This window comes from Rhopalosiphum padi, chromosome 3 (genome assembly GCF_020882245.1).
Source record: "Rhopalosiphum padi isolate XX-2018 chromosome 3, ASM2088224v1, whole genome shotgun sequence".
Classification (NCBI taxonomy): Eukaryota; Metazoa; Arthropoda; class Insecta; order Hemiptera; family Aphididae; genus Rhopalosiphum; species Rhopalosiphum padi.
The window spans coordinates 34,165,218-34,177,858 of NC_083599.1; the positions used below are offsets into that span (position 1 = coordinate 34,165,218).

Here is a 12,641-nt window from a genome sequence, read left to right on the forward strand (position 1 = left end):
TATATCGTATATGTACCATGCACATGAATATTATACATTATATATGTATACATAAGTACGCCTACCCAGTACAGTCGGACAAAATGAAACATATAATATTATATACTTATGTCATATATATATATATATACATTATACATATATATGGTATCTACGTGATTCAGATGAGTTAGTTCTATACATATATAGATTATTTTATACCGTGGTATAACAATTTAATATCTACGCGTATGTACCGCAGCGATGATAGAAAATTGTATCACGTCCGCGGCGCGCAATGCCGCCCGAAGACCCCAACGGGAGCAATGACGAGACCTTCCTCATCACAAATCCGCTTTTAAATTCGAAAAAAATCGTATTATTTCTTCTTCCTTCTCCAGCGATGGCGACGTGCAATAATAATAATAATAATAATAATTCTTTACGTGCAAATAGATAACGGATTTCGTTTTGGATTTATTATGTATAGACATGTAGATTGTATAGGTATATATTATAAAATAATATATAATACGTGTGGACGTGAGGTGTGCAAAGTCAGCTTGTGTACTTATACGCGTGAAAAATATCTAATATTATAGGTAATACCAATTAGGTATCAGATATTTCCGCACGCATACATACATGCTCATAAATACTTACAAAGTTACAAATATGTATTTTTCTTTCAAAGAACGCCGCCTATTATATCGCTTATACTATTATTCTAATTTTAAAAATATTCCTACAGCGAGAAGACGATTTCGCATGCATAAAATTAACTTTTACGCAACTGTAAATCGCGTTAACTGCAGCAGTTGTCACGTAGATAAATTAATCCATATTATATAATTTTATAGCTTAATAGTTTTATTATACGCATGATACGACGTGTAACTACACGATTATGGTATTTCAATAGATTTTTAAATTCTTCACATACTATATTACTATTAGGATTAATTTGTATATATATATATTAGGTACTATAGCCTATAGGGTATACTATTCGTGCAAAATATGTGTTCCAAAAAAGTTTCATTCTCCCCACCCACCACACACAAACACACACTAAACGCACTACCCACATATTTGTGCTTAAATAGGCACTCACTAAGTATAATATGCTCTGAATATGAATTTATAATTTTATTTATAGCAGCATATTCATGGGAAAATAGTTTGAGTGCTATTATAGTTGGGATGCATAATATTATATATTATATAAAATATAACCATATACACTTATAATACATATAGCTATATAAGTATATATTATAGATCATTATTAAACAGTCAGTGCTTATTATGACAAAGATCTACAGGTGTGCGGGGCTCAAATGACTTTTAAACATTTAAACCCACCAGAAAAAAAGATGTATTGAAAAATGTTCGTTTTATAGTCGAGTATATCATTATTGTACATAGGCAGACACTACATTGATTTATTCTCTGTCTACGGATAAAACTCGATAAAACGTCTCGCGAAAAAGTTAAAAATAAAAACAAATCAATTGCGCGATTTACCCGTAACACGGTTAATCGACATGTGTAAAAATATCGTGTTTTAATAGTATAATATGGTATTGCGCTACACGCGTGAGACTCCAGCGGTGGCGCCCGCCCTCGTCTAACGAATTCGTATTATCATAACACACAAGCGCCGCGCGTATTAGGTATACGTTCTACAACGCGATGACAATGCGACATAACGAAAACGCGTGCCGACTGCACGCCGCCACCGTCGTCGTGTCGTATTGTACGGCGAGGCTATAAACGTGCGTGCGCACGCGCGGAAACGGTTAATAATTATTAAAACACGAAACGACAATTTTTCGCGTGCACATAATATAATATTATTAGGCACAGGCGAACCGCGTCGTTCGCCTGCAAAGGCCGATTTTACGATTCGTTAAACGCGACATGTGCCGAATACCGTCCGCGCGCGAGAAGGGAGACGATCGTCGGCGACGACAATACAACGTATTACGGGCATAGGGGCGACGAGGGGAGAGGGTTAGCAGCAGAAGTCGTCGCCGCCGTGGAGAGCACGCGCTTTTCGCTCGCACGAACCCCCCCGAAACTTTTTCATTTCTCGGTCGCGCACCACCCGCGTCCACGTTGTTCCGTCCCGACACGAGTGCCGCGCGCTTTCGAGTACACAATGTGGGGCTAACGACGACTCTACTCCTCCTATAACCGTCGTCGACGTCCCGCATAATATCACGATGACGTGAATATCGTGGTAATCTGTTATAGTAGGTACCTATATTATTATTGTTGTTGTTTAGGCCCGAGCCGTCCTTCAATCCTTTGGCGACACTCGACAAAATTCGTAAATAATATTAAAATTTTATGAAACATAATAAATTAACAGATGTAGATCCGAAATCGATCATATACACAATATCATATTATACGAGTAATATAAGTATAATATATTATAATATGCTGTTATTGCGCTAAAGTTATCATAAAAATCGCCAAAATTCCGACTACGGAATATTATAGGTACCTACGTGTTATTTTTTAGACGAAACATTACAATATATTTTTATGAAAACATTACAATTATCGCCAATTTTTACAAAAAAACTGTTATTTTAATTATTCGATTTTATAAAATATTATATCATACATGGTTGTATTTTTAATTGTAATTTGAACTCATAAAAATCGTCTCTACATAATAGTTATGATTAAATCAGCCCAGACTTAAATAAAAATTGATTTAGAATTGTTTGCCATTTATATATACGAGTCATCGGTGTATTCGTGTATACAGATACTTTTATATCTATTATATTACCTAAATTTATTCGCGCCTATATATTGAAATCAGATTTCTACCCCGCCCTTTTTGTCACGAAATCATGGGGCGTTTATAGATCGATCGGTGACGAGGAGTTTTTCAATCGAATTCATTGGACGACCCGTGCACTTCAACAATGTATATATCATCAATATTATTTATGCATCCAAGCGGCACAGTAGAAGATGACTAGACGGTTTTCCGTCAATACGGTTCATTTTAAACATGGCCGCAACCGTCGTAAATACCGAATATATATATATACTTCACAATAATAATATATTGATATTATGTATTTCGTTACATATTTATCTATCGTTCAGGGGAGGCCAGTGAATTGTTTTATACATATTGTTTCGCTAATGCTATATAATAGAGCCTAGAATACACCTACTTATGATTCTTGTTCATGAACACACATGATACGCGAATACTTTTTCTCGAACAATAAAATTTGAAAAAAAAGATACCCAGCACGTTATCAGCACCAATAGCCGGCAAAGTATTAGTTCGCTTATATATATATATATATATATATATATATATATATATAGAGAGAGAGAGAGAGAGAGAAATAGGTGTTATCTCAGAATCTATAGTTTTATAATAGATTATTATTTATTTTTACTATGGACCACGGACTATTTCTAACATATACCTCTTGTTCGATATTGTGTTTTTAATTCTATAGTTAATGTGAAATGGGGTGAGTAAGGAAAACTCCACCCTGTAATCTGCCAGTTTTTCTCTATTTAAACACCTCAAAATCATTGGTTGCACATATTATAGAGTTTCTCCTGTCTTCAGCATTCTACACGACATAACATAATACATAGAATAAAGGCACACCACGATTACACGCGTGTATTATACATTATTATTATAACTGTATGTCTGTATAAGTGAACGCGGGGTGTTTAAAATTCCGTGTGACAAAGTTTGGTGTGTGCGTGTGATTGCATAATTCACTCAGCACCTCGACACGATCCTGACACCGTTTTCCGTCGCAGATGACTCAAAGATACCCGTGGGTAGTATTATGTATATTATTTATGTTTTTACACATATATTATGTCACATCTTATTATCGTCCATCGGTGTATATAATGCTATAATGTCGTTTGTATAAATGACGATTTGTGTTTATAGATTGTGTCGTGTCGCACGCGACCGTATCTAAAATATATTATAATATTATGATTTTGCGTGTGTATGTGTGTTTGTTCTTGTACTTAATAGAGTCGTTCTACGACCGAAGTACCCGCGCGCCATAAGCAATAGTTGTCGTCATTAAAATTTAAAATACAGGTATACATTTTGTATTATAAATGTATAACGTTTATGTTATCGTCATCACTCGTCGTCGTTAACCGCTTTACGCTCTGAAACTGTCTCCATTTATGATCATTTATTGGATTAGTTTTATTTGAAGTGTCAAGAAACATAGGCACAAGTAATCACCCCACCCCTTAAAAATATATTTATTACATAGGTAATAATGGTAATATATACACTTACATAATTAAAATTAAATTTCAGTCGAGGACTGGATCATCCTTGAATCCTTGGATCATTTTCATCAGCTATTTTAATTTTTAATTTTATTTTCTTGAGTAAATTATTACTCTTTCCGATCGTTGTGTATTTATTTTGTATAGATTCTTTTACCTAATCATATATAATACGTATTATTTTCTAATCGTTGAACTAGATCTAAGCTGATAATATGCGTCTCGTAAATTCCAACTAACCGGTGCAGTGAACCTGTGTCTATTTAGAAATCCAATTCGTTCGATCGGCGGCCGTTCGTAAAACGTCACGTATTATTTTTAAAATGTTTTTTCGGCAACTCAGACACTATAAAGTTATTAACGTCTCTCTATATGTATATGCTATATTTATCTACGAATTTATACCGTTTTTTCACATATTATAAGTTAATCGTCCGCGTGTTTTGCCTTATTTCGACTGGATCGTGACAAAATACATTTCTGTGACACCCGTACACTATTTACAACGGGAGAAAGGACGATTAACTTATTTTAAGAATAAGGATTTACTTTTAACGGTTTTTGATTTTTCCAAGAATGCCGTAAAATCAATCGAAATTTGTTATACAATATTCTGTTTACACACATACAGATCGACCGCATTAATAATATAATATGATATATACAATATACATATTATGTATACATGTTGACTTTTTGGCACTATGCGTACTGCGTAGTGTTATAGTGTTGTTTACTTTCCTTTATCCTCAGGCACCGTTTATATTAGGCGGTATGAGAAACGATAAAGCAAGTCGAATACAATCGACAACCTCAAGCCTCCGAAGACGGATTAACACATTTTTTGTAATAATGTACCACACTTTCGGCCGGATCGACCACGCTAACCGCATTATAAATTTATAATATTAACGTGCGGACAATATACGCGATAGATAGTAAATATTAAATAAAATATTTGGCTCACGCCGCACTAAGTTTTATGTCATAAAATAATAAAATGTTCGCCTCTGTAAGTAGTACGATGTGTTATTATAACACGACCGTCATAGAAGTAATCATTTATCCGATATTTTTAAATTATATACTATTATTAAATAATGACGATCTGCATTCGCAAGTACGCTACAAGCCTACAATACGCGCAGTTCCGTTATGCGTACACCTATCTATATTGTACCAATACCAGCTATAGAGTTTATTCCGGTAATGAAATTGTATTGCTCATACGATATCGCACGATAACTATACGCTTTTTTAAATTGGCATTAAACGCTTTTATGCTGGCGTGAAAATTAGTAAGAACGAAAAAAAATTAAATTCTGTTAAGTCAAGTTATAATTTCCTTAAAATTATAGATATTAAATTATGTGCACACACATCAACCGAACCAAAAATATATAGCTTAGCTACGGCTATACAAAAAACGATTTATCTATTTTATCAAAACCGTGCGTTGTCGCAGCACCTATATATTATAATTGAATATTAATTTTAAAAAACATAGCCGGAACTAGTCGTATATTATATACCCACCTAGTCGTATCGCTGTGCAGTGTTTCGTTTCGTAAATCAATGACGTGGAATCTCGCCCCTAAAACGCCGAAAAGTATATAATATTATGGTCGCGCCGCCGCCGTCGTGTATTGGACACGGTGGGTTTTTCTTTCGTTTCGTAAATACATTAATAATATAACAATAATCTGAACCTATACAGGTATACATTACACGTAGGTATATATAATGTGAGCGTAACGATCGTTCCGTATAACCGATTTTGTATACTGTAGTGCCTGCAGAGCGTTCCCAGCTAAAAATCGACGGGACAGAGACAATACACGCCGCGTACCTGTCTGCTACTGCAGCGTATACGTCGTCTACAACAGACGATGGATGCAGACGATTATCTCTATTATGTTTGGCCGCACACGGATGTTAACCCATATAATATAATATACGCAGTCTATAGGTGAATAATATATGTATACGACGTACTACGTCACATATTATGTCGATCAGTTGCGCACACGTTAGGTATACTATATTATGTAGGTAGGTAAAGTAGGTATTTCAATTTTTGCGCCCCCTGAAAAGCTTTCAGCGGACATAAGTATATAGTTCTAGTTGTACATATCGTTGCATGTGTGCCAATTGCACATCTAAGTCTCCTTTATCGAATAATTTTTATATAATTTAATATTTTAATCTGTAATCTGTACATATATAAATGTACATATTTTTTCGTATTATATTTTCACAATTATTTTTGTTTAAGTCCGACTTTTTTCTTCCGATCCCCGTAACTATTAGTTACACCGCGAGTATAAGCAGTAGGCAAGTATACAATATACACATGACGTATATACTATAATATGTAAGTTTATGCAATAATATTATATTGTGTTACAATATCGCGGTCTTATATAATATAGTCCGTATAAAATCAATAAAACCGATCCATATATATTATTGCGGCCGCATATATTATACGTTTATATTTGGTGGTATTTTAACGGTTCTCGTTCTGTACTCGCACACTATAAAATAATAATAACGTCGTAACCAAAAATATATACACATAGACCTATATATCTACATTAAATTAGAATATTTTTGTCGTTTATTCGAAATATAATATAAAATATAACGAATATTTAATTCATCGAAAACTGCATATAATTTCCATTCGGCCGAATACCTATATTATGCGTCGCGGTTGATAACATAATTGTATTCGTATAATATATAGGTGATATAATATACATACATATGTATAAACAGTGTGATTTTAGTGGTCGTAAACATGTAGGTATAATATACGTCCGCAGAACATGATAATATTATAATATAGCTGCGGGTAAGCCGCGGAGACAGCGATAAAACCAATGGGACAACGTTGTGTGCCTCGCGGGTGTCCGCGTATAATAATGTAATAGTAATAATATATATTATACATATTATTATAATATACCGTACCGTGGCTAAGCGCAATCTCGACATGTCAACACACACACGCTCGTTCCGTTTTTCTATTATTATTATTTTATTAATCACGGAATAATAATATAATATTATATCGTGCAGTAAGTAACGTCACGGGTACGCGCGCGATTTTTTTTTTTTGCCGTCGCGTTTACGTGTAAATATTATAATAATATAATATATTATTTTATTTATTTTTTTATTTTATATCACGCCTTTAACACATTATAATAATAACATTATCTTTGTATAAATAATACATACCACTATACTCGTATATATATATATTTATTTATGTATATATTATACAATATTATTAACTATTAAGTATATATTATTATTCATACGAATGTATTTGTCCACATCATAAAATAATATACTCGATCATTGTCACACGATCATCGCGCGGCACGGTGTGTCTCTGTGTATCGTGCGAAGATCCATCATATTAACACGGGCGACAAACGCGTTTTTTCTGTACGACCCGACTATATCGTATGGACCGTGATAAACTGCAGATAACCGAGTGGTTCATCTGCCGTGATATTTTTTTAAACTACGTAGGTATGTATTGTGTATTATCGATTGGAGTTAACCGCCACAGACTCGTGTACAGAGCAGACAATAATGTTTAAATTTTATATAAATCTGTGTTATAATAAACTACGAGTATATAATGTTATATAGTATGTGGTAAAAGGCGGTTGACATCGATGCAATGACAATCAATATCGACGATGTTAGTCGAATGGGATTTCTTCTCGAAACGTGTTTGGGTCCCGATCGTTACTACTTATAAAGGAACAAATTCCTTTGGAAATCGCCCCATAAAGAGTATACGCGATCAATAAATACAATTTTTATTTTGCGTCGCCGCCGCCTTCAAACGAACGTAATAATAATATACTGTAATTACAATATCACGTCGCACCGTTTGTCGCCCGATCGGCTTCTACGTCGTCGTGTCCAGATCAATGGAAATCTTTCGAAAATCGAATTAATAACAACGATGTGTAGGTATAATAATAACGTAACTTCAACAGTTCAACGCACAACAACTAAATGGGTATTTTAACAAGGTTTGAAACGAATATTAAACAACATCATGTAAGATTTTATTATTATTATTATTCGAACCACCATCGGATTCCAAGAATTATATATAATATTATTTTGGAGTAATCTAGAAATCTCGAGTTAATAATTATTCATGTCGATTCCGAGATGTCAATGATGTCACGGGTAAAATATAAAATTATCATATTTTTTCATTGAGCACTGTGGAATAGATAACGCTTTTCGAAGAATATGTCGTATATTGCGGGGGGGGGGGGGGTGGTGATAACGAATAATTTATGGAAACAGATTTCCAGAAAATCATAAAATTAATGTGGACTACGGTTTTCGGTCGTATCTTCATCAGTATTGAACACAATAATATTAAATCGGTAACGAATAATATTATTGTGGTTCGGTTTGGTGGGCGTAGAGTTCGCATAATATTAAATTTATCGAGAACCGACGAGTTCTCGGAATAGAATCGTACGTTGCACTGTCGCACAAACACATTCGTTTTGATAAATAATAATCGATAATATGATTACGCAACTTATTACAAGTAAAATCGAGAATCGTAAAAAATCTCTATATATTATATTAATATGTGACAAATATTACTCGAGCAAAACATATCGTTCAGCTTTAAACGTTCAATGCTGGTGGCGTAAGTTTGCATCTTACTCAAATGGGTAAACATAAAAATTATGACTTTAGAAATCATTGGACGAATGAACCCCCCCTGAAATTAATTTCTATGTACGCCACTGACTATTAATATAATATATACTTATATACTTATATATTCTGCTATAATTAACTATTGAAAAATGTATATCTATAGATTACAATATAACCTAATAGCTACTACCTTAAATTATATTTAGTGACGTTTAAGCTGACCGATTTTTGGTTGTTCGACTTGATTAATCCGTCAATATAATATATTATTATTATTATATTTATGGAAAAAAGTGAAATCAAAAGTTATATGTTTAAGTTAACTCGACTTGGATAAAAATCTGATACTTTTTATTGACCGCGAATTGGCAGGATGTATATGAACATGATTGTACGTTTATTTTGTAAATAGTTTTACCGTTAAGCGCCGGGTAAGGGGGGGGGGGAATAAAACAAGAAACGAATGTGTTTCCATGTACCTATAATAACCACATTTTAAATCGAATATGTACGTTATAGTCTTAATCTAACCTGACTAAAATATAATATTATATATACAACGTACAAGTCCTCGGCTTCAAAACATCACAACGAATTTACGACGAATTCGTTTTAAATTTACAATATTAAAAATTAAAATATATATATATAAATTCCTAAAACATATTTTTGTATTCTAAAAAACACTTATTTAAACATTTTTATAAATGCTATCGGAAATGATTTTTGCGGTTATATTATTATATTATACATAATTATTGCAATAAACAACACAATTTAACAAAATAATATTCTCTTATTGTCGTCGTGTTTAAACAAAAAAATAAAAATAATAAACATCAACAAAAGTTTCTTTAAATAATCGCACGTTGACCGCTTTGATCCACGCACAATTCTTTTTGCGATATCCTCAGATTTTCCCGCTGCCACTATAGAGATCGTGCGCTCTGTGAATTTGCATAATATACGTGATCTGCCGCAATATGTAAATATCTGCTGCAGGCGCCTTAACCAGTACCTATATAATATAATATTGCAGAAACAAGAATATTCAACTGTAAAACAAAAAAAAAAAAAATGTGAACACATTATAATATGTTATGAAATTTATTATAATATATGTATCCTATATAATATTTTTGCTTATGCGTTAACGGAAAGCCTAGCATTAATATAATACACTATAATAGGGATTACCGATTTAAATTGCTCGACAAACATATTTTATACAATACACAGTTACGACGCCGCGCCGGTGGTTGATATCATATTATCGATAATAAAGAAATGGACAGGCATACCTATAAACCAAAAATTATTTTATAAATTGTCTTTCTCAGAGTATAACCGCGAAGATAGCACAAATATTATAATATTATGCAGTATAAATGTGATTAACTGCCGCCGAGTATTATCGAGTATTATCGGGCCACGGAAAACAGCTATTTAATTTTTCCTCTAGATTCTAGAATATGCATTTTAAAACCACCGCTTTTCGTTTTTATTGTTTCCAAATGGCGGTGCGTACAAAACGTCGTTATTTGAACGACAAAAGCACTAGGTACTCCAGTCTCGCGCGGAAACACTGTCAGAGCCCGTGACGGCCTCGACTAGCGCATACATGGGAGGAAAATTCACATAAGCGCCGCCGCGGCGACCCTCGTATAACACTATTTGAATTGTGTCGACATGAAAATTACTGCCAATAACAATATATTATATATTTATATACAATGTCATAATATCGTGTAAGCATTACAACTCTAACAGAATTTTTTTTTGTTTTTTGTTTCAGGGTATGGCCGGCAGTCTAACAAAAAATGGAAATAAGTCGACAATCGTAGAAATTTTACTGTTGTGTACCTCTATATATATATATGTATATATATATATTGAACTCAAATATAATTTAACTGGTGATATATATTATATATTCAGTGTTTTTAAGTTTTTTTTCTCCTCTCCGGTTTGTGCGAAACACTATAATATTATTTTGTATATATAATATATACATATATATATAAATATATATGTACCTACGCAAGACGAATCTCGTCGTGTGTTTCTTCGCAAAACCCAAAAATTATATTTAACAACAAATTATTTTATTTACAGTTTTATTTCTACTGCATATATAATTATTATTATTTTATTATTATTATTATTATTATTATTATTATTATTATTATATTATCGATATATTCTTTTTGTATATATTGGATTTGTGTATTATTATTATTATTATTATTATTATTATCATTATTATTATTATTTTTCCGAATATATGTAATATGCAAACAATATAATAATGAACAACATTGTGAAAAAAAATGTAATTACACATTGTATAATGATGTACTTTGGAACCTTCCATAAAATTATAAATGATATAGTTAAACTTGTATATATTGGAAAAAGTGTTATATTGAGCATATATTTAGACACTAGAAAAAATCATAGGTAATAGAATTTTTAAACAATTATTTTGTTGAATGTGTTATTATTTATCGTACCCATAGTCGTCTCTAACTCTCTTTTCTTATCCTGAAATAATCCACTGCTTATCCTTACCGTATATAATATACCTTATATACAACGTATAATTGTGTTTCTGTGTCGTAGGGCCATAATAGAGAGTAAACTGGGTCATATGCTCCACTAAATATTTATTGATTTTTCGAAATTAACTTTAATTTTTATTTGGTACTAAGTATTAATCTAACTCTAGTCTATGGTGCTTAACTATGTTTGCGGTAAATTCGTTTTATGATTTTCGTGTCAATATTATAATTTTACACAAACGTATTGGCATAATCACGGGATTCCGTCATAAAAATATAGAACTTATAATTTTCTTTAGTCCCATTAGAATCACAATTTAAGTTATGTTCAATCCATGATCATTATTATTATTTTAAAAGATTTTATGTAATACCTTCATCGACTGGTATTTTCGTTACATCTGTAGTTGCTGACATAGCTTATTTAATACCGAATTGAGTTTATTGAAATAAAAAAAAGACTTCCTATAATATACTAATAATTGTTATATTAGTAATTTATTAAAATAAATTAAAAACAAAGGTTAAAAGATTAGATTTATACACTAAAAGTACCAATTTTTGAGATTATCATTATTACGGAATATACGACACAAACGTTACAAGAGGTATTATAGCGTATTACAGTGTGAAGTATTATTTTTTTTGAAATCATATATCATGTTGATTGATCTAAAAGCACATCATCAAGCATTCACGCTTGAGTTTGGTAAACATCCGTTTAATATGTGTATTATATAAAATAAATATGTATGATTTAAGGTAATACGTATATGGAGTACATACTCACATAGTGGCCATAGTGCCGAAACTATAGATATTTAATTATTTTTAGGGGTGCAAGTGCATAATTATTATGATGGCACTCTCAAAAGGTATAGTTTAAAAATAATCATAGTATCGGAAACACGTTTATTAACCGATATAATCGTAGATAGATCCGGTATGATTTCATGGCTCTATAATTTGTAAAGCGGTGTACCCTACGCAGCATACATAATATTATAATAATATACAGTAAAACCTCGATAAGACGGAACTTCGGTAAAACGGAATCCT

The 12,641-nt window shown here is 32.3% G+C and overlaps 1 protein-coding gene across 1 annotated transcript in view; it reads left to right on the forward strand.

The window, feature by feature from the left end:
• Positions 1 to 11,504, forward strand: part of LOC132924311 (homeotic protein distal-less-like) — a 106,744-nt gene extending 95,240 nt beyond the window's left edge. The window contains exon 5 of the mRNA XM_060988540.1: positions 10,817 to 11,504. Coding sequence (XP_060844523.1) covers positions 10,817 to 10,835 — 19 coding nt within the window. The 3' untranslated portion in view covers positions 10,836 to 11,504. The remainder of the gene's footprint in view (positions 1 to 10,816) is intronic.
• Positions 11,505 to 12,641: the final 1,137 nt, after the last annotated feature.